Source organism: Carcharhinus amblyrhynchos, chromosome 14 (genome assembly GCF_965287045.1).
Source record: "Carcharhinus amblyrhynchos chromosome 14, sCarAmb.v2.hapA, whole genome shotgun sequence".
In the NCBI taxonomy this organism is placed as follows: Eukaryota; Metazoa; Chordata; class Chondrichthyes; order Carcharhiniformes; family Carcharhinidae; genus Carcharhinus; species Carcharhinus amblyrhynchos.
In genome coordinates, this window is record NC_137337.1 from 67,316,317 (window position 1) to 67,340,162 (window position 23,846).

General features: G+C 49.5%; 1 protein-coding gene across 2 annotated transcripts in view; it reads left to right on the forward strand.

The window, feature by feature from the left end:
* Positions 1 to 20,502, forward strand: part of LOC145352294 (bcl-2-modifying factor-like) — a 51,843-nt gene extending 31,341 nt beyond the window's left edge. For both annotated transcript variants that reach the window (XM_080202045.1, XM_080202046.1), the window contains exons 4-5: positions 4,057 to 4,241; positions 19,493 to 20,502. In XM_080202045.1, the coding sequence (XP_080058171.1) occupies positions 4,057 to 4,241; positions 19,493 to 19,606 (299 nt within the window). In that variant the 3' untranslated portion in view covers positions 19,607 to 20,502. The remainder of the gene's footprint in view (positions 1 to 4,056; positions 4,242 to 19,492) is intronic.
* Positions 20,503 to 23,846: the final 3,344 nt, after the last annotated feature.

Genomic DNA, 23,846 nt, shown 5'->3' on the forward strand with positions numbered 1-23,846 from the left:
TGAGTCAGTTTACTGCAGAGCTCTGGTCATGAGCCGTTAATCCCTGAGGGAGAGAGAGGTCTGTGCTGAGTTTATTGAGGTGTTTCAGGAGGGCGACGGGGGCACGGTTCAGTAAGTTCCCCTCATTTTACGAACAGGAAAGGCGAGCTTGCTAGCCGAGGATGCACTGCTGGCAAGGTGAACTTATGTGGTTTAATTTGATTTGATTTATTATTGTTACAACTATGGGGATACAGTGAAAAGTATTGTTTTTTGTGCGCTATACAGACAAAGCATACTGTTCAAAGAGTACGTAGGGGAGAAGGAGAGAATTTCAGTTTATTAATTAGTGTCACAAATAGGCTTACGTTTACACTGCAATGAAGTTACTGTGAAAATCCCCTGGTCGCCACACTCTGACACCTGTTCGGGTACACGGAGGGAGAATTTAGCACGGCCAGTGCACCTAACCAGCACTTCTTTCAGACTGTGGGAAGAAACCGGAGCACCCGGAGGAAACCCATGCAGACGTGGGCAGAATGTGCAGACTCCGCGCAGACAGTGACCCAAGCTGGGAATTGAACCCGAGTCCCTGGCGCTGTGAGGCAGCAGTGCTAACCACTGTGCCATCGTGCTGAATGTCATGTTGCAGTTACAGATAGGGTGACGAGAGAGATCAGCTTGTGAGCCCTTGGTGTGATGCCCCCCCACCCCACCGTGATCAAATAGTCCCCTCAATCTCTTTGCTGTCTCAAAGATAGAGTGGCTATTCGAGCACATCTCTGAAGTGGGAATAAGTTGGCACTTTCAGGAGAGGCAGGGGAATAGTAACTTCCCAATTAAAATATCAAAACTATTTTCATAAGCTGGGTTGGGGTGGCAGGCGAGGGGAAGTGGGGTTTAAGGGATAGTGGGGGTTGGGGCGAGTTTGTCATTCTTTAGTTTGCTACGCTGACTGTTATCATAGAATCACAGAATCCCTACAGTATAGAAGGAGGCCATTTGGCCCATCGGATCTGTACTGACCACAATCCCACCAAGGCACTATTGCCATCACTGACACATTTACCTTGCTAATCCACCTGACACTTAGCACGGCCAGTCCACTGTGGGAGAAAACCGGAGCACCCAGAGGAAACCCACACAGGGAGAAAGTGCAAACTCCACGCAGACAATGATCTGTGGCTGGAATTGATTCGATTTGATTTGATTTATTATTGTCACGTGTATTGGTATACAGTAAAAAGTATTGTTTCTCGAGTGCTATCCAGACAAAGCATACCGTTCGTAGAGAAGGAAGGAAGAGAATGCAGAATGCAGTGTTACAGTCATAGCTAGGGTGTAGAGAAAGATCAACTTAATGCAAGGTAGGTCCATTCAAAAGCCTGACAGCAGCAGGGGAGAAGCTGTTCTTGAGTCAGTTGGTATGTGATCTCAAACTTTTGTATCTTTTTTCCCGACGAAAGAAGGTAGAAGAGAGAACGTCCGGGCTGCATGGGGTCCTTAATTATACTGGCTGCTTTGCCGAGGCAGCAGGAAGTTTAGACAGACTCAATGGATGGGAGGCTGGTTTGCGTGATGGACTGGGCTACATTCATGACCTTTTGTAGAATTGAACCAGGGCCCCTGGCACTGTGTGGTAGCAGTGCTAACCACTGTGCCATTGTGCTGCCCTGCAGATGCTCAATCTGCAGAGAAGTGATTGCCCTTTGTTGTCAGAGTCTTGAAGGCCAACTCAATCGGACCAATTGCCCCTCTCTGGGTATCAGTGTGACATTAAGCTGCCCCTCTCACATCTGCCCTGATTTTCAATTACATCAGAGTTGCTCGGAGTGAAGCGGCAGCTTGTCCCTATTATCCCTGTCACAACTTTGCCCAGAGTCCAGAATGGAGTAATCTCTCTCCCTGTCCCAGTGCACTAAAATTCGAAAGAAATAAGATTAATATTTAAACTCCTGATTTGCAGCATTCTCAGTCAGTTAACAGTTTCAGGCTATTCTTTTATTGTTTTGCAAGGGTGTGTTTGTGTAACCATACGTACCTTTGAATACTGGTATATCTACATATACATGTGTCTTAATGGGCGTCTACGTGTGTTTGTATCCTTGCGTGGAGGGGACCATTGCAGAGAGAGAATTAATTAAACAATTAGGGCTGAATTTTCCCACCATGGGAATTGTAGCAGGCGGGACACAGACCATACAAAGGTCCGTTTATCCTTGAGCAGGATTTTCCGGTCTTGGGGCTTTTGTTTTGTTATGAAAGGGGGACTCAAAGTTGCCTTGGCCTGTTGATGTGTGCATAGCTGTGTACGCGTGTGTATGCATATTTACGTGCAAATGTGTGTGCATGTAAATAAGTGTGAATGTACCTGTGTATGACTGTATATGTATGGATATATGTCTGCACATTTATGTGTGTGTGTGTCTGTCTGTCTGTCTGTCTGCATATGGATCCTTGTATGTTTTTATTTTTTCATGGGATGTGGATGTTGTCTATTTTTATTTTCCCTTGAATTGAGTGGCTTGCTAGGAGGATAGTTAAGAGTCGCCCATGTTATTGTGAAGCTGGAGTCACATGTAGGCCAGACCAGGTAAGCACAGCAGATTTGTGTGGAGTTTGCATGTTCTCCCCGTGTGTGCTTGGGTTTACTCTGGGTGCTCCAGTTTCCAACCACAGTCCAAAGATGTGCGAGTTAGGTTGACTGGCCATGATAAATCATCCCTTAGTGTCCAAAGATGTGTGGATTAGGGGGATTAACAGGGTAAATATGTGGGGTTACAGGAATAAGGTAGGGGGTGGACCTGGGTAAGATACTCTGTCAGAGGATTGGCACAGACTTGATGGGCTGAATGGCTCCCTCTGCAGCATAGGAATTCTATGATTTTATTCCCTGAAGGGCATTAGTGCAGCAGATAGGTCTCAGATAACAATCAGTGATAGTTTTTGGTCACCATTGCTGTTTACAATTCCAGATTTTATTCCTTGAACAACCGCCATGATGGGATTTGAACAGAGCCTGGGCTTCTGGATTACTAGTCCAGTGACATCACCAGTGCAGCTCTACATGTGGAAGTTTGATCTGGACAAACATCACTCCTGTGGCACTAAAGTCCTGGAGTGGGTCTTGAATCCAGGGCATTCTAGGCCACAGGCCAGTGTGCTACCAACTGAGCCATTCAGAGTGTGTACAAGGGTGTCCTGTATGAGCAAGAATGTGTCTGCGTATATGCCTGTGTATATGTCTGTGTATATGTCCTAATGTGTATTCATGTGTGTTCCCAAGTGTGTGTACAAGAGTGCCCATGCATACGTCTATGTATGTGTGCATAAGTATATGGATCTATGCATCACAGTATCTGTGCATCTACATGTGTGTGTGAGTCTATCTGTCCACGTTTGCGTGTCTGTCCATTTGTCTGTATCCATGTGTGTCAGTGTTTGTCCATTCATGTGTGTCTGTCCGTCCGTGTGCACCCATTAGTCCATCTGTGTGTCTGTCCGTCCGTCCGTGTGTGTATGTGTGTCCGTCCATGTATATGTGCAGGGAGCATGTATGCGCCCACGTTCGTGTGTCTGTGTATATGTGTGCCCATATTATGTGCGTCTTTGTATGTGCATGTTTCCATGGATGTGTGTCGGTGCATATGTGTATCTGTGTATGTGTACATGTTTGCGAGTCACGTGTGTGTGGAGGGGAGGGGGTGAGGCAGCTACGTGGGGAGACCATTGCAGAGGGAAAGTAAATAATTTGTTTTGTTCAAGAAGGTAAACTCGAGTTTGCTTTAACGCGGTGATATCTTCACCATTACAGTGATGGAGTCGAGGGCCAATAATCAACATTCCCGAAACCCATTTCCAGAGTAACTGAGACTGGAACACGGCTGCAGAGTGAACAGAATCTTCACTGATATCACCGAGAGGGGGGCGTGGGGGGACATGGGAACTTCCTTGTGTAATTATCACATCAACAAACGCAGCAGCAAGTTTCCTCTCCAGCTCCAGCAGGAACGGGGAGAGGGTGTGAGGGAATAAACTCAGGCGTACTATTGACCATTTGTTGTATTTTCCCCACAGGAAACGCAGGGTATCGGCTGCACTTTACCGAGGTGTTTGAAGTGCCACGGGCCAGCGCACCCTCGCATCACGGTCAAATGGACGGCCTGCCCCTGGACATGCAGCCAGAGGACAGGGTGGAGATCCGGATTGGACAGAAACTACAGCAGATTGGCGACCAGTTCCACAGCTCCTACATGGAGAGGGTAGGTTACAAACTGCACACAGAGGAGGGATACCCTCCCGAGAGGCTGCCGCTTATACTCCCTCCTCCTACCACCCTCACCACTCAACCCTGACTTGGAACAGCCTTGTGCTGCCCTTACTACAACTCCTCAACCCCACTCACCTGACCTCCCCCCCCCCCACCCCGAGCCCTCCCTCCCCACTCACTCCGACCCTTCCTTCCCCCCTCGCCCCGAGCCCTTCCTTCCCCCCTTGCCCCGAGCCCTTCCTCCCCCCTCATCCCAAGCCCTTCCTCCCCACTCGCCTCAACACTGCTCGCTCACCCCAAACCCTTCCCCCCCCCCCCCCCCCCCCATTCGCCTCCACCCCCTCCAAAAGGGCAGCACGGTGGCACAGTGGCTGACACTGCTGCCTCACAGCGCCAGGGACCCGGGTTCGATTCCCGGCTGGGGTCACTGTCTATGCGGAGTCTGCACGTTCTCCCCGTGTCTGCGTGGTTTTCCTCCAGGTGCTCCGGTTTCCGCTCACAGTCCGAAGATGAGCGGGTTAGGTGCATTGGCCGTGCTAAATTGCCCCTAGTGTCAGGGAATTAACAGGGTGAATATGGTAGGTTACGGGAATAGGGCCTGGCTGGGATTGTGGTCGGTGCAGACTCAGTGGGCCGAATGGACTCGTTTCTGTACTATGCGGATTACATGAAAACTCGTCACTCGCCTCGACCCCCTCGACACTCCACAACAGCCTCACCCGCCCAACCACCTATTCCTGCTCTTTCCCGCCAGCAACACTTTCCAATTAAAGAGGCTGAATCTTTTCTCAGGAAGTTCGGAGCAGTAAAGCACCCTCCCCTTAACCCAAATGTACAATAATGAAGAATGACGTTCAGAATTATAGTCATCATCACAAACTGTTGGTTGAAATGCATTACTGAGTGACAGTGTGAGGGAGCTGGATTAACATCAGTAGAGATACAGTCAGTAACACAGGGTGCTGGGGGGAGAGGGGTTACTGAGTGTCAGTGTGAGGGAGCTGGATTAACATCAGTAGAGATACAGTCAGTAACACAGGGTGCTGGGAGAGAGGAGTTACTGAGTGACAGTGTGAGGGAACTGGATTAACATCAGTAGAGATACAGTCAGTAACACAGGGTGCTGGGGGAGAGGGGTTACTGAGTGACAGTGTGAGGGAACTGGATTAACATCAGTAGAGATACAGTCAGTAACACAGGGTGCTGGGGGAGAGGGGTTACTGAGTGACAGTGTGAGGGAGCTGGATTAACATCAGTAGAGATACAGTCAATAACACGGTGCTGGGGGAGAGGGGTTACTGAGTGTCAGTGTGAAGGAGCTGGATTAACATCAGTAGAGACACAGTCAGTAACACAGGGTGCTGGGGGAGAGGGGTTACTGAGTGTCAGTGTGAGGGAGCTGGATTAACATCAGTAGAGATACAGTCAGTAACACAGGGTGCTGGAGGAGAGGGGTTACTGAGTGACAGTGTGAGGGAGCTGAATTAACATCAGTAAAGATACAGTCAGTAACACAGGGTGCTGAGATAGGAGGGGTTATTGAGTGACAGTCTGAGCATAATGACTGCATGAAGTACTCCGACTATTCTCCAGATAATTCTGTTTGCACAGCTTTGTAAACACCGATGTTCAGTTTGTTCTCCTGCTTTAATCAACTGTGCAGTATTTTATCTATTCTCGATTACTATTATCCACCTGTAAATCCTGCCAATTTGTGACAGGTGGTAGGAGTGGGAGAGATTCCTGGCACAGAGCTCAGGCTATTAATACTGGAGCTGTCGGCCCGGGCTGTGTGGTTACTCTCTGTGGTGTCATAATAGTATCGTTAAACCTGCACCTCCCACCAGTTCCTCAATCAGACTGCACATCAGTATTATACACACACTAGCTACTAGAGTCTCAACCATCACTATTCGTAACTTCAGATTGCACTATCTATGTAGAAGTCCATGTTGCCGTAGCAACGCAGATTCTTTGGCAGAGCTGCCGGTGGGGGGGGATTGGGTGACCGGCTTGGTCAGATTGGTGTGGGTCCCAACCATGGGGTACGATCCCCACTCCAGCTGGGCTGGATTCAGCACCTCCCTCCTTGTTCTAGCCTCAGTGGAGAGCGTGGAGCTGTGGGTCAGACCTGTCTTTGGGCAGATAACTCAAGAAGAAGAATTTGGAATGAATATCATAAGAGATTAAGAGGGAGGGTGCATGATGGAGGAGCTAGGATTAGGCGGGTGGATGTTGATATGGCGAATAAGCCCTGGCATGGGCGTGGGTGAGTTGAGTGGACTGGCTGTGTGCCGTACATTTGGAATACCATTCCGTGGTAGTTTCTGACTTTTCCCAAATAGTGACACAATGAGTAGCCTTGTTATTCTGGATTCAAAGGGGACTCCAAACACTGTCTACAATAGTGGATGAATGGGCAGCATGGTGGCCCAGTAGTTAACACTGCAGCCTCACAACCCTAGGAATCCGGTTCGATTCTGGCCTCGGGTGACTGTGTGGCGTTTACACATTCCCCTTTGTGTAGGCGTGGGTTTCCTCCAAGCGCTCTGGTTTCCTCCCATAGTCCAAAGATGTGTGGGTTAGGTCGATTGGCCGTACTAAATTGCCCCTCAGTATCAGGGAGATTAGCAGGGTAAATATGTGGGGCCTGAGTGGGATTGTTGTCCATGCAGACTCGATGGGCCAAATGGCCTCCTTCTGCACCGTAGGGAGTCTATGATGTGACTGACTCACTGAGACCACTTGCTAAGGAACAGATGCTAGTTGCTTTGTTTCATATCTCAAGTCGAGAATGTGATGGAATATTCTCCACTTGCCTGGCTGGGTGCAGCTCCAAAGCTCAAGATGCTCAACACCATCCAGCCCCACTTGATTGGCACCCCACCCACAAACATTCACACCCTCCATCACCGACATACAATGCAAGCAGTGTGTACCACCTACAAGATGCACTGCAGGTTCCTTAGACAGCACCTTCCAAACACATTTCCTCCACCAAATACCTCCACCAACTAGAAGGACATGGACATCAGCCACACGGGAACACCTCCACCATCCTGACTTGGAAACATATTACCGCCCCTTCACTGTCGCAGGGCCAAAATCCTGCATCTCTCTGTGCGTGTACCTACCCCACATGGCCTGCAGCAGCTCAGCACCACCAGGGCAATTGCGGTTGGGCAATAAAGGTGCTGCTCCAACCAGCGAAGTGCCCCATCCTGTGAGGGGGAAAAGAAATGTGGTTGGAAGTGCAGTTTGACCTGAAGAATGTTATGCTGGTGGGAGTTGTGGGTAACCCCACTTGACTTATGGCATGGAGAGCATCCAGCATCTGTGTCAGCAGTTAGTTAATAGTATTTATAGCTCAAGCTCCATGCCAAGGTATGGGGCAATGTGCCAGGCAGAGAAGTCGGCGTGCCAAGAGAGACGCTTGATCTTAATAAGATGATTGGATCGGTATCTGTTCTGTACATGCCAGCAAGAGCCCACAGAGAACTGTCTTATTCTCTGGTGGAATTTGAATTCAATTAAAAATATCTGGAGTTAAGAATTTACTGATGACCATTGTCAATTGTCAGAAAAACCCTTCTGGTTCGCTAATGTCCTTTAGAGAAGAAAATCTGCCGTCCTTACCCGGTTTGGCCTATATGTGACTCCAGAACCAGAGCAATGTGGTTGACTCTCACTTGCCCTCGGGCAACTAGGGATGGGCAATAAATGCTGGCCAGACAGCGACGCCCATGTCCTATGAAAAGTTTTTAAAAACCTACAATTGGCACAATGAAACCTATAGCTTGTGGTTTATTTTTGTGTTTTCTACAACATAAAACCCCCAAAAAAACTTTCAGTCATACTAGATGCTAGTTCCTCATTGAGAAAGGCTTGCAAAGGACGTGATTTTAATCTCTCCAATATTAACTCCTTTGAGTTTTATACACTGTACTTTGAAACTGGGTGGCAGGGAGAGTGAGGCTAATTGGATTAGTTCTTTCAAATAGCTAGCACCAGGCATGATGGGTTGAATGGCCTCCTTCTAGATAGTGAGATTAATACTGTTAAACTTGCCTGTGTCTAATTCTTTAGTGATGATTGTTCCTTTCAGTCAATACTAGTGAATAGGGTGGGTAGGCGATGGCCTAGTGATATTATTGCTCGACTACTAATTAAAATACCCAGCTAATATTCTGGGGGTCTCGGGTTCGAATCTTGCCACGGCAGATGGTGTAACTTGAATTCAATTTTTAAAAATTCTGTATTTAAGAATCGACTGATGACCATGAAACCATTGTCGGAAAAACCCGTCTGGTTCACTTGTGTCATTTTCGGGAAGGAAATCTGCCGTCCTTACCCAGTCTGGCCTACATGTGACTCCAGAGCCACAGCAATGTGAGTGACTCTCAACTGCCCTCAGGCAACTAGGGATGGACAATAAATGCTGGCCAGCCAGCGACCCCATGTCCCATGAATGAATAAAAAAGAAATATGCTTTTTAGAATATCATAGAATCATTTAATCCCTAGAGTGCAGAAGGAATCCATTTGCCCCATCAAGCCTACACTGACAACAGTCCTTCCCAGGCCCTAACCCCATACCCCCACATACTTACCCTGTTAATCCTCCTGATACAAAGGGGCAAAATAGCATGGTCAATCCACCTAACCTGACATCTTTGGACTGAGAGGAAACTGGAACACCCGGAGGAAGCCCACACAGACACGGGGGAGAACGGGCAGACTCCGCACAGACAGTCACCCAAGGCCGGAATTGAACCCGGGCCTCTGGTGCTGTGAGGCAGCAGTGCTAACCACTGTGCCACCGTGCCGCCCCTGAATGTACTACAGTGTTCACATAAAGCATCCCCCGATTAGATGCAGCTTAACATTTCCTCCACCATGTGGTATAATGATCCATCTGTCTCTCTGTCACAAAAGCTTTGGACAGTCCTGATCCTGTCAGTGGATTGTAGATTTTGGAAGTTGGATGAAAGCACCTTCCTTATCAGCACCAACCTTCCGATATTTGACACAGGATTTTTTTTTTAAGTTATCGTTCTTGCAGAATGTTCTAGAAAATGTGGCATCGTGCTGCTCACCCTGACACTGTATCTACAGATCGTCAGTCATTACACAGTGGGAAGGCCAAATGTTCACATTCCACTGCTTCATTATGTGGGGAGTTGTGAATGGAACTCAGCACCGTGCAGTCATCACTGTGAGATGTTAATACAAGTTCTTTCATTGAATCCCTACAGTGCAGAAAGGGGCCATTCGGCCCATCGAATCTGCACCAACCACAATTCACCCAGGCCCAGTCCCCCTAACCCCACATATTTATCTCGCAAAACCCTCTAACCTATGCATCCAGGGGTATTAAGGAGCAATTTAGCATGGCCAATCAACTTTACCGGCGTATTTTTGGAGTGTGGGAGGGACCCCACGCGGACAAGGGGAGAACGTGCAAACTTCACGCAGACAGTGACCCAAGCCGGGAATTGAACCCAGTTCCCTGGCGCTGTGAGGCAGCAGTGCTAACCACCGTGCTACCGTGCCGCCCATTCATCTTTCATTGAGAAACTGAGTGTGGGTCTCGCATCTTGCTCAGCAGATCTCAGCACTTAGGATACTACAGTTGGCCTCAGTACCTCTGAAGCGAGTTGGGGAAAACAACCAGTGACCCCTGCAGAAAACAGAAGACCAGATTGGGTCTGGGTTATAGCAGTCACGCTTGCTGTAAACGCGTAGCATCGCTGACACTCTCCATGAAGATTAACAAGTGAAGAGTGACTGTTAAAAGGAAGAGCCAGAGAGTTCCCCCGTTTGCCCTCAACGCCAATGAAGACCACCCCCTTAAAGCAGGGGGAAATCTTCTATCATTTGATCCCACCAAAGCCCCCCATTGGCCGGACATTCGGGCACCGCCGGGGTGTGTTTTCCCAGTGGTGGAGGCAACTCGCCATTGGCTGTTGGTGGGATCCTCCAGTCCCACCAGTGTCTACAACATTTGGCCTGCTCACCCGTCCTGCTGCCAGGAAGTCCATCGGCACAGGAGCTGGTGGCCTTTGGTGGGACTGGAAAATCCTGCTGGTGGAAAGGGCTGGAAAATCCCACCCACTGGGGTTGATCAGCAAAGAAAGAAACATAAGAACATAAGAAATAGGAGCAGGAGTAGGCCATCTAGCCCTTTGAGCCTGCCCCGCCATTCAATAAGATCATGGCTGATCTGTCATAGCTCAGTTCCACATTCCCACCCTCTCCCCATAACCCTTAATCCCCTTGCCTACCAAAAACCTATCTACCCGTGTCTTAAAAATATTTAGCGAGGCAGCCTCCACCACTTCAACAGGCAGAGAATTCCAGAGATTCACCACCGTTTGAGTGAAGAAGTTCCTCCTCAACTCTGTTCTAAACTGCCCCCCCCCCCCGCCTTATCTTGAGGCTGTGCCCTCTAGTCCTGCTGTCCTTTCTGAGCAGGAAGAACCTCTCCACCTCTACCCTATCCATCCCTTCCATCATCTTATACGTCTCAATGAGATCCCCCCCTCATCCTTCTAAACTCTTAACGAGTACAAGCCCAGTCCATTCAGCCTCTCAGAGCTCAACCCCCTCAACTCCGGTATCAGCCTAGTGAACCTCCTCTGCACTCCCTCCAAGGCCAAAATATCCTTGCGTAAGTGCGGCGACCAAAACTGCACACAGTACTCCAGCTGCGGCCTCACCAGTGCCCTGTACAGTTGCAGCAAGACCTCCCTACTTTTATATTCAATCCCCCTCGCTATGAAGGCCAGCATCCCATTCGCCTTCCTGACCACCTGCTGCACCTGTAGGCCGGGTTTTTGCGACTCATGCACAAGGACCCCCAGGTCCCTCTGCACCGTAGCATGCTGCAGCTTTTCACCCTGTAAGTAGTAGTCCTTCCTACTATTATTCCTACCAAAGTGGATAACCTCACACTTGCCAACATTGTATTCTATCTGCCAGGTCCTCGCCCACTCGCTCAGCCTATCTAGATCCCTCTGCAGACTTTCCACACCCTCCGCACAATTTGCTGTTCCACTTATCTCTGTGTCATCGGCAAATTTCGACACCATACACTCAGCTCCCTCCTCCAGATCATCTATATAAATGGTAAACAGCTGAGGCCCCAGCACCGATCCTTGGGGCACTCCATTAGTCACCAACCAATCCGAATAGCACCCATTGACACCCACTCTCTGCCTCCTATTTGACAGCCAATCCTCTATCCACGCTAACACCCTACCCCCAACTCCATGCCCCCTAACCTTCTGTAACAACCTTTTGTGCGGCACCTTATCAAACGCCTTCTGAAAATCGAGAAACACCACATCCACTGGTTCCCCTCTATCCACCGCACTAGACACATCCTCGTAGAATTCCAATAAATTCGTCAGACATGACTTCCCCTTAATGAATCCGTGCTGCGTCTGCTCTATCAAACAGTTCTCCTCAAGATGCCTCGCTATTTTCTCTTTGATTACGGATTCAAGCATTTTTCCTACAACAGACGTTAAACTAACCGGCCTATAATTTCCTGCCTTTTGCCTGCTACCCTTTTTGAACAACGGCGTAACATTAGCTGTTTTCCAATCTTCCGGCACTTCCCCGGAATCCAGCGAGATTTGGAAAATAATCACCAAGGCGTCCACTATCACCTCCGCCATTTCCTTCAGAACCCTTGGATGCATTCCATCCAGTCCTGGGGACTTGTCCACCATCAGTCCCTCTAGTCTGTCGAGCACCGCCTCTCTAGTAACAATGACCTCATTCAGGCCCTCCACTCCTACCATCTTTCCATCGTTAACACCGGAAACAACAACAACTTGTATTCATATAGCACCTCCAATGTAGTAAATAATAAAACATATGTAGTAAAATATCCTGGGGCGCTTCAGTGTGATTTGACATTGAGCCACGTAAATTGTTTGGACGACAGATGGGCGAAAGTAATTGGTCAGAAAGGTAGATTTTGAAGACGGAACTAAAGGAAGAGGTAGAGTGGCAAAGAGGGTTACGGAGGAGTTCCAGATCTTAGGCCCTAGGCAACCGAAGGCTTGGTAGTCAGTGATGGGGATCAGGAATGAAGAAGAGGCCAGAACTGGATAAAGTTGCAGACTTCTCTGTTGGGTTTAAAAATGAAACTGCCAAGGGGAGCCTGATGACTGATGGTGAGATTAAACCACAAGTGAATCAGGGCAGAAGTTGGCGGTTTATTTGTTTGGTAAACCGTCGAGTTTCTCTGTGCAAACTCTACGTAAGTCTAGAACTGACTGCCAACCAGCTTGTTAGTCTCCATCTGATGCAACCAATGCCTGTGCCACACGAGGGCCTGGTACAGGGACGTGGGAATGGCTGGGTGAGCAAGCTCCCTCCAGTTCGCCTTCAGTCAGTCCGGTAGCCGCATGATGCCACAATAATGGAGTTGTTGACAGCCAATCTGTGACAAGGCCAGACTTGACATCCAAGTTTTGGAGGCCTTCGGAAACTCTCTTGTTGCTGGGACTGGAAGGTTTGGATCATAAGGATAGGCTGGGGCTTTTTTCCCTGGAGCGTAGGAGGCTGAGGGGTGACCTTATAGAGGTCTGTAAAATAATGAGGGGCATAGACAAGGTCTTTTCCCCAGGGTAGGGGAATCCAAAACTAGAGGGCATGGCTTTAAGGTGAGAGAGGAAAGAATTAAAAGGGACCTGAGGGGCAGCTTTTTCACACGGAGGGTGCGGTATGTGAATGGAATGAGCTGCCAGAGGAGGTGGTAGAGGTGGATACAATTACAACATTTAAAAGACATTGGGACAGGTTACATGGATGGGAAAGGTTTAGAAGAATATGGGCCAAACATAGGGACTAGTTCAATTTAGGAAAGCTGGTCAGTATGGACAGGTTGGGCTGAACGGCCTTTTCCGGTCTGTACATCTCTATGACACTGTGATTCTTCATATAGTATGTAGCTCTAATCATCTACCATGCTTTTCACTGCCTGGCGGATGGAGTTAGATAATGGCCAGAATTTCCCTGTTCCACCTGCCATGGGAATCGGAGCAGGAGGAACCATGGGAAGGTCCATTGACCTTGGACAGGTTTTGGGATGAACACAGCCATAAAGTCCCGGCCAATATAGAAATCCTACAGTACAGAAAGAGGCCATTCAGCCCATCGAGTCTGCACCAACCACAATCCCATGCGGGCCCTACTCCCATATCCCCACATATTTACCCTAATCCCCCCTAACCTATGTGTTTCAGGACACTAAGGACAATTTTTAGCATGGCCATTCAACCTAACCCACACATCTTTGGATTGTGGGAGGAAACCGGAGCACCCGGAGGAAACCTACGCAAACACGAGGAGAATGTGTAAACTTTACACATACAGAGACCCAATCAGGAATCGAACCCAGGTCCCTGGGGCTGTGAAGCAGCAGTGCTAACCACTGTGCTACCGTGCCGCTCATATAGATAATTTTAAACAATGCCAGATGTTCCGATGATTCCTGGTATGGAGGAGTTGTCTTATGAGGAATGGTTAAACAGGCTGGGGCTCCAGATATTGGAATTTAGAAAAATGAGAAATGATCTCAATGAAACATTTTGGATTCTTAAGAGGCTTGATAGGGTAGATGCTCAGAGGATGTTTCACCTCATGGGAGAATCACGGATCAGAGGGCATAGTCTCAGAATAAAGGGGCACCAATTTAAGACTGAGGTGAGAAGGAATTTCTTTCCCAGAGGGCTGGGAATCTTTGGAACATCTTGCCACCGGGGAGTTGGGGGACAGAGTCCTTGTGTATATTTGAGGCTGAGATGGATTTTTGGTCAGTAAGGGAACCAAGGGTTATGGGGACAGGGCAGGAAAGTGGATCAGCAATGCTCCTATTGAATGGCAGAGCAGGCTTGAAGGGCCTAATCCTGTACCTACTCCTTATGGTCTCCTCCTCCTCCCCACCCCCCTCCCCCCACAATGTGCAGATTGATTTTTGAGGTACAGTTCCACATAAAGTTTGTTTGTCAGGGGCCTTTACTTCATGTGTGACCCCCCACAGAGAGCAGTCAGAAATGATTGTTCGAATTTTCCCACCAAATAACAAGAGACGCAGCATTGTCTGTCAGGAAAACATTGCGCCTGGAACACTGTGTGCAGTTTGGGGCCTCCTTATCTGAGGAAGGATGTTCTTGTTCTAGAGGGAGTGCAGCAATTTTTTTACCAGATTGATTCCTGGGATGGCAGGACTAATTATGTGAGGGGAGATTGAGTCTGTTGGGGATTGTATTCGCTGAAGTTCAGACGAATGACGAGGGGGAGCCTGTGGAATTCACTGCCATAGAAAGCAGCTGAGGCTAAAATGTTGTATGTTTTCGAGAAGGAGTTAGATATAGCTCTTGGGGTGAAGGGGATCAAAGAATATGGGGGGAAGCTGGGATTTGGATGATTGGCCGTGGTCATAATGCTTAGCAGAGCAGACTCGAAGAGCCAAATAGCTTCCTCCTGCTCCTGTTGGGCGGCACAGTGGTTGGCATTGTTGCCTCATAGCACCAGGGACGTGGGTTCAATTCCTGGCTTGAGTCACTGTCTGTGCGGAGTTGATTTTCTCTCGCAGTCCAAGGGGTCCTTAATTATGCTGGCCGCTTTTGCGAGGCAGCAGGAAGTGTAGACGGAGTCAATGGATTGAAGGCTGGTTTGTGCGATGGACTGGGCTTTGTTCGCAACCCTTTGTAGTTCCTTACAGTCTTGGACAGAGTAGGAGTCATACCAAGCTGTGATACATCCGGAAACTATGCTTTCTGTGGTGCATCTGTAAAAATTGGTGAGAGCCGTAGCAGACATGGCGAATTTCCTTAGTCTCCTGAGAAAGTAGCGGTGTTGGTGGGCTTTCTTAAGTATTGGCATGGAGGGACCAGGACAGGTTGTTGGTCACCCAGAAGCTCTTGACCATTTCCACTTTGCACCATTGATGTAGACAGGGGCATGTTCTGTGCTATGCTTGCTGAAGTTGATAACTATTTCCTTCATTTTGTTGACATTGAGGGAGAGATTATTGTTGCCGCACCAGTTCCCCAGATTCTCTATCTCGTTCCGGTACCCCGTATTATCATTGTTTGAGATCCAACCTATTACTGTGCTGTCGTCAGCAAACTTGAAAATCGAGTTGGAGGGGAATTTGGCCGCACAGCCATCGGTGTACAAGGAGAATAGTAAGAGGCTGAGGAGATAGCCTTGAGGGGCACCGGTGTTGAGGACGATCGTGGTGGAGGTGTTGTTGCCTATCCTTGCTGACGATGGTCTGCGGGTTGGGAAGTCTAGGATGAGATGAGACCCTGGTAGATTTTGAATGAGGGAGACCCCAGTGCCTATGTTTTGAGGGAGACGTTGAGCTGCGGAGTCCCCCTGCCTGCTTTGCTTAATTGACTGTGGGTTTTTATCAGTTGTGGGTCTTGGTGGCTGCTCTTACACAACAATGTCTTTTGTAAGTGGTGCGTGCAGCATTTTAGCCCAGTGGTGAATGTTCCTGTCTGCCTGTCTTGTCTCTGTTTACATGCTGCTCTATATTTAGAGACTGAGTCATCACTGCAGCTGCCAGCATGACCCGCCCTAGACTGCCCACACCAACGGTGTGTATGTACGTACGGACACTCATTGTGGCAGAGATAAACACTGGAGGGTGGTGTATGGGGCAAATCATTTGATAACCTCACTGTAAACTAGGGGTCATCAGTAAATGCCCTGAACAATCCAGCTTGCTAATCCCTTTCCCCAAGGATGTCAAACAGAACCTGCGCCGTGACTAAGGCTGACCTCGCAGAGCTGGGCCCCGCACCCTTTTAACCCTTCGGTTGCTTGGCACCGCCTGCCGTTTAGAGGTCGTGGTTCTGGGTGACGGTTGCCTGGGGTTCTCTACGGGAAGACTGGGGAGGTGGTGGGGAGAGGGTGGGAGGTGAGGGAGATGAGGATGGTGGAGGGAAGGGAAAGAAGGGGGTTCGATTCCCGACTTGGGTCACTGTGCGGAGTTTGCACGTTATCTGCGTGGGTTTCCCCCGGGTGCTCCTGTTTCCTCCAAAGGTGTGCAGATTGGCCATGCTAAATTGCCCTTAGTGTCCTGGGTTAGAGGGATTAGCAGGGTAAATATGTGGAGTTACGGGGATAGGGTCTGGGTGGGTTTGTGGTCAGTGCAGACCGGATGGGCAAAATGGCCTCCTTCTGCACTGTGGGGATTCTGTGATGGGGGAGAGGGAGGAATGGGACAATAGATGGGGGAAAGGAGAAGGGTCTGGGGGGCCTGGGGGAGAGATTTGACAGGTTAAATGGGACTGGTGATTGGGTGGGAAAAGAGGGTTGTGGGACAGAGTGGGAGGAACTAGAATACAGAGAAAAGGATGGAGGAAGGAGAGAGGTGGGGGTGGAGGCAATGGAATGAGATGGGAAAGACGGTGGGGTGAAGGTAGAGGTATGAGGCGTTGGAGGGGGCAGAATTGAGACTTTCATCAGTGCACCAACTTCTGGTTCAAACATATTGCAAGGCAGGCTAACCATTTAACTCTCCGGCTGGGACGGTAAGATTTGGGATTGTCCCCCCCCCCCCACTTCCGAAACTTGTTCCCGTCCACGGTCCCCCTAACCCATGACGGATGGGCACCCGTGTGTGACCTCACCCCCTGCATCTTCCAAAACACAGAGTCAGTGAGCGAGACGCACCCCCCTCCCCTCCCACACCCCTGCACCCCCTCCCCACACCCCTGCACCCCCTCCCCACACCCCTGCACCCCAGTGACACAACTCAGCCGTCAAGCAGACTCTACTGCAAGGGAGAAAGGGGGTTGAGACGGGGGGGGAGTGGTCTTCTGGAGAGTCAGTGGGGACTTGATGGGCCGAATGGATTCCTCCTGCACTGGAGGGATTCTGCGATCTCCACCTGGCAAAGCCAGCGAGACGTACGTTGACCTTAAATCTGGGTGAAGGGTTTTTGCGAGCGTTACACTCTCACTTGAGAGGAAATTTTCTTTTTTGTAAATCCAACTTTGCCGGAAGTGATCTCAGTTCCATTGTGCCCAAAGGCAGCCGGGGGAGGGCTCGGGGGGGGGGGGGGGGGGGGGGGGGGAGGCTTGGTTGTGGGTGGTGCATTAACACCTGTAACCGTGTTGTCAGTGAGCGCTTGTGCACATACAGCTCTCTTCTGACTCCGCAGTGCAAGGTTTCTGTCGATGTTTTGCCCCCAAGGCAACCGGTGACTCAGCCCTCCCGTGTGGCTGACTGGAGCTCGCTGAACATCGGTTAACCCCTCGCTTACCCAGAGAAATGAACCGGACAGTGAACGGCAAAGCCGTCAGTTTGAGTTTGTCCGAAGCTCCGTGGCCTGTACCCAGCACTGCCCCTTCCACCCTCTACCCTGGTCCGGCAAGGCCTCAGATTTAAAGTTTCATCATCGTGTTCAAATGGCCCTCTGACTCTCGGCCCTCCTTATCTCTGGCTGGAATCAGCCATAAAGATACACAGCTGGGGAACAGGCCCTTCGGCCCAACTCATCCATGCTGACCAGACCTCCTAAACTGAACTACTCCCATTTGCCTGCCCATATCTCTCTCAATCTTTCCTATCCACGTTCCTGTCCAAATGTTTTTTAAATGTTGTAATTGTACCCACCTCTACTACCTCATTCCACCCTCTGTGTGAAGAGGTTGGGTCCCTTTTAAATCTTTCCCCTCTCACCTTAAACCTATGCCCTCTTGTTTTGGACCCCCCCTACCCTGGGGAAAAGACCGTGACTATTCACTTTATCTATGCCCCTCGTGATTTTATAAACCTCTATAAGGTCACCCTCATCCTCCTACACTCCAGGGGAAAAAAATCCCAGCCTATCCAGCCCCTCCTCATAACCCAAACCTTCCAGTCCCGGTAACATCCTTGTAAATCTTACTTGCACCCTTTCCAGACCCTGAGCTGCCTCTTCAGTGCCATCCCTGAATTTTTTGACATTCCTTGAGAGCCTGTCTAGTGTCTTGTTGGGAATAGGTGCCCATCCCATTGCGCCATGGCAACGACCACGCACCCTGGATCAATTGGATCCCCTTTGGGCATCTCTGCCAATCACAGGAGTAGCAGAAAGAGCGTCTTGGCAGGACTGCTGGGAAAGATGGCACTGCAGGACCGGTCGGTGACTGGGAGGGCACCTCAACGTGGAGGCGCCCCAGGCAATAGGCCCCGCGGCGCTGAGTACTAACCCCCTCTGCAGGGATTGCTGGGCTGTGTGTGTGGCCTGGCCTGCCGCAGGGAGGCTGCCTCCTCCTCGGAGCTGGCGGTCTCCCGTGTACAATGGGGGGGATGTTGCACTGGGGGTAAAATCCTGGCGAGGCTATAAAATGGCCCTAATGTGGGGGAGCCTTCAATATTGAAATCTCGTGCCCGCCTCGGTGGTGCGGGCAGCCGACCTGGTGCCCCGCTGACCCCCTGGGCAGCTTGCCTGCTAATGGGAATACGTGGTGGACCACCCCTGATTTTCCCAGCTCCCACCATTTGCCTCCCACCTCTACAGGGCTGGGAAAATTCAGGCCACGGAGTTAATCTGACTTCCCAGTTGAGGTGGACTGAATCAAAGGCAGGAGAATGAAAGTTAAACAGTTTGGGGGTGGGGGGTTGGTGAGAGGGTTCTGAGGTGAAAGTCGCACCCAGTCAGGATCGGAATGCCAAGGCCTTTGTCCCGACATCGGTCAAGCGAAGGTTTGCCATTAACGGGGACTTTTGATTGAGAAGATAGAGCCTCTCAGTGTCTCTTCCTGAGGAGGACTTGAGATGAATAACACTGAGGTTGTTTTGACTATGAAATGTTTTGTAACACTATCACAGATTAGCTCAGCACAACACCGGGCAGCAGGCCAAGTTACGCAAGAGTCAGCTCTCTCTGGTGATTTTCTTCAGAAAGATCAGAGTGTCATCAGAGCACAGAGGAAGGCCATTTGGTTCATCGCACCATGCTCGCCCTTTGAAAGTACTACCCATTTTCAGACCATCCGCCCACCCCACCAACCTCCCCATCCACCATTCCTCCCCCAACCCCCACCCGTAGAACGGTGGGCAGCCTGTAAAGTCTTGACGTTCCTCAATATAGAGCGAGGCTCTGGGTTCCACCATGTTAGCTCTCTCATAAACCGCTCGAGTGCTGAGTGACCTGAGTTCTCTCTTCTCGTACCTGCCAAGGCTGTACAATTTCTCACAAGTCATTTTATCCTTCTTCCCACAGCGCAACAGGAACGAAAACCGTGGTGACCAGCCCTTCTGGTGGCGGCTTCTCCTCCTCCTCTTCACTTTGATCTTTGACCCGGAAGAGAATGTGGAGGCGGCAGGGCAAAGGTGAGGCCCAACCTTCCCCATTCTCCCCTCCATCTGTGCAACTATGCGTCGAGCGTGTACTGCGAATGGCACTAACCGAGGGGACAAAACCACGGGTTTGAAGACACACGCCGCTGGTCGGATGGTGTTGCCTTTTTTTAAAAAAAAAAATACACACAGTGGAAATGGAGCTTAGTTTCCCAGGGACCTCCAGTAGAAACTTGCTATCCACCATCTTGCGCTGTCCATGCTGCCACCAATGCCTCATCTTCCAAAGGCCGGACTCCTGATAAGTCCCTCACTCTGCGAAAAGGACGTTCTACTTCTTATCACGGGCCTGAACAACGCAAAGAATCCACTGGAACAGAAACCAAACACACACAATCACATTGGCAAGAAGAAGAAGAAAGCAAAATGGAGACATCACTCATTATTCGCACTCAAGTGAAGCAAACGTTACTGGATTCTCAAGGCTGGTTACGTGCAATCCCTTAGTGGTTCGCCATGTGCTTTCTTTCTGCCATTTTCCCTCAACCAAGTGACCTCTCTGATTACTTCTCCTGGAAAGGCCAAGATTGAGGTGCCTTTGAATTCTTGTACTCGGCCCGTGCACAGAGACCACCGTCGGGCTCCTCTTGTCGTGATGGAAGCTTTGTTTTGCCAATGGTTTATTTAAGATACTCACGTTGGGACCTCTCTCAGGCTTAGACCATTGCCGAGTGAGTTTTGGCACTCGGGCCTCACCTCTCCAGCTGGCCCAGTTCTCCCTGGACCGACCACGCGAGCGTCCCGGGCCCCACTTCTGGCCAGTTTCCTCTCCTCTTCACTTCAGAAGTCAGTTACTGTTTTGGAATTAAGGAAAAGACTGCAGCGCGAATATCTCTGCTGTAGTCACGAGGGGAAGTTGCACGTGACGTGGTGGGGGGGGCGAAGAGCAAGAACAAGAGTCAGAGAGTGCAGATTGTGCTTGGGGGGGGGGGGGTGCTGAGTGAGAGATTGTGGACTCGACCCCAGCCACTCACCCCTTTTTTCCCCTACGGCCAGGATGCATTCAATAGGACTGGAATCATACAGCACAGAATGAGACTTGGCCCATCGCCTTCATGCCATCCCTTTTGAAAGATCTATCCAATGAGTCCAGCTCCTCCCTGTACCCTTGCAATCTTTTCCCCCCCCCTTTTTGAAGTATTTATCAATTTGCTTTGAAAACTGCTTCCACCGCCTCTTCGAGTCAAAACAAAGCCCTACGTAGGACAAATTCGCTTCATCTCCCCCTCTGCTCCTTTTGCCGATTATCCTAAATCTGTGTCCTCTGGTTACTCACTATCCTGCAGGGAAAACAATATCTCAATTTAATACCTAAACCCCACATCTCGATTAAATCTTGGCTTATTCACCATTAGCAAGGATTGTTGACCTTCTGGGAGTGTGTGTGTTTTTTTTATTAGGTCGATTCTGGCTTTTCAATTCGATCTGAATCGCTCTCCGTTCAGATCCCCGAGCGAGGGTTTTGTTTCTCTGGCGCTGCTTCAGTTGTTGTTTTCATTTACTGAAATTGTTTGATGAGGGCTGCAGGCACTGCTGGCACACTGACTCATTGTACACGCGAATGGTAACAGGTTAGTCCGGCACGGCGCCATCGTCAAGCCAAGTCTGCCACTCCGACTCCTGCAGGCATCGCTTTCTAGCGAGCTGGAATCGCGGACAAAATTCCTCTCCCCAGGCCACCAGGGCTAAGATCAGCTAACGCAGCAGAGGCAGGAATTGAACCTGGGGCTGTATGAAGCTTCACCACTGACTAATAACTCGCTGAGCTATTTAGTGAGCTCACGAGCACTTGTACCCATAGAATTGCTAAGACACACACTTCCCCTGCCCACCCCCCCACCAGAATGGTACAGGGCTGCAATTTCTACCATACTCCTGCGTTGATGGGGGATCTGAGATTTTTGGAGCCCAAGTCAAGTCACTGCAAAGTCCTCTCCAGTTGATCAGAGGTTGGTTACTGAAGCCAGGTTGTGTGTGCATTGCGCCACAGGGTATCCTTCATATGGTGTAGGGAGAGATCTCGAGTGTTCAGGTCCATAGGTAGCTGCCCGTTGCTGGTGGAATGGTGAGAACTTCATGTGTTCAGGGTCCCTGTTGGCTTGAGGAGAAACATTTTGAGGTTCCTCCCCTACATCAGTAAAGAGGCCGACATTACGAATACCATTCTTCATGATCCCGTTCCTGGCAGCAAGCCATCAAACTCTACCAGGGTGATGCTTAACAAGTCCCTTTCCACCAACACTTCCAGGACCGTGAACCCTTTGATTCTCATGAGGGAATCCTGGAAGTTTACAGCCAAGCTCAGTGAGCCGTTTCTAAAGGAATTTGTTTGTGGGACATTGCCTTCACTGCAAGGCTAGCGTTTATTGCCCATCCCACAAAACGCTGTGCTCCACTCTTCTGCCATTGACCAAATTCTCCTGCTTCGTAATCCAAACTTACCGAGGTGAATTCTGAAACCCCATCATGGCAACGCTTGGCTAATAGGAGAAGTGATGGGGCATTGGCAGGGACAGGGTAAAGGAAAGGGGGGGGATTGACAACTGTGCCACGTGTTAGTTAACCAATAATCACCTGCAGACTCACCTGGAGATGGGTTGGAAAGACCAACGTAAGGATTAGGAGCAGGAGTGGGCTGTTTAGCCCCTTGAGGCTGCTCTGCCATTCAATAAGATCATCACTGATTCAGGCCTCAAATCCACAAACCTTGATAACCTTTGACCCCCGTATTAGTCAAAGATCTTCTATCTCTGTCTTAAAGATGTTTGCTGATCCTGCCCCCACCGCTCTCGGGAAGAGAGTTCCAAAGATTCAAAGCTCTCTGAGAGAAGAGCAGGGCAGCACATGGCGCAGTGGTCAGCACTGCTGCCTCACAGCGCCAGCGACCCGGGTTCGATTTCAGCCTTGGCTCACTGTCTGTGTGGAGGCTGCACATTCTCCCTGTGTCTGCATGGGTTTCTCCAGTGCTCCGGTTTCTTCCCGCATCCTAAAGATGTGTGGGTTAGGTGGATTGGCTATGCTAAATTACTCCTTAGTGTCAAAAGATATGCAAGTTAAGTGGATTAGCCATGCTAAATTGCCCCTGGGTGTCCAAGGATGTACAGGTTAAGTGGATTGCCCTTAACAAGTTCCTTTCCACGAACATTCCAGGACCATGAATCCTTTGTTTTTCATGAGGGAATCCTGGAAGTTTACAGCCAAGCTCAGTGAGCAGTTTGTGGGATGTACATGCTAAATTGTCTCTATATCTAAAGATGTGCAGGTTAAGTGGATTGGCCATGCTAAATTGCCCCTGAGTGTCCAAGATGTGCAGAATAAGTGGATTGCTGTGCTATATTGTCTCTTAGTGTCCAAACATGTGCAGATTAGGTGGATTGGCCAAGCTAAATTGCCTCTAGTGTCCAAAGATGTGCAGGTTAGGTGGATTGGCTATGCTAAATACATAGGATTACAGGGATATGGTGGAGGGGAGAGCATAAGTGGAATGCTCTTACAGAGAGTTGGTGCACACTCACTGGGCCATAAAGCCTCTTTCTTCCCTGTAGGGATATTATGACCCGAACATTTCATTCGCTCCCTGCGATTTTTTTTTGTCTCCTACCAGCAAACATGTTTGATCTGCTGATATTTGACCTGTAAGCCTTGACCTGTGATCCCTTACATCACATCTGATGTGGACTGGCACTGTAGTCAGAGATGAAAGAGTATTGAATGCAGCATTCATTAACTGTTGTCTCAGGCCATTTAGAGCTAAAGCTGCTGTAATTATACCAGCCTCCGTTCAGGTGCAATCTGACGTCACTGTGGTCGTGCTTGTCTCTGTAAATTTACCACAATCTTTTCAGTTTGTTCCAGTGAATCAAAAGGTTTTATAAGCGAAAGAAGATTAAGAAACGGTCTAATGAAAGGCTCCAGCTATTTTAATTAGTATATCCTGGTCTGGCGCAGCAGGAAGCAGTAACTCTGAGCTGCTTCCTTGTAATTGAAGCCTGCCAGTCGCAATTAATGCGAGACACTATATACTCGACTCACGCTACCTCTTGCACGCACTTTCTCCATCTTCATTAGAACTGTAGAACGTACAACACAGAAACAGGCCTTTTGGCCCTTCTTGGCTGTGCCGAACCATTCTTCTGCCTAGTCCCACTGACCCCCACCTGGACCACATCCCTCCACACCCCTCTCATTCATTGTTGAAGGTTTTCTCCTTCCCTCCG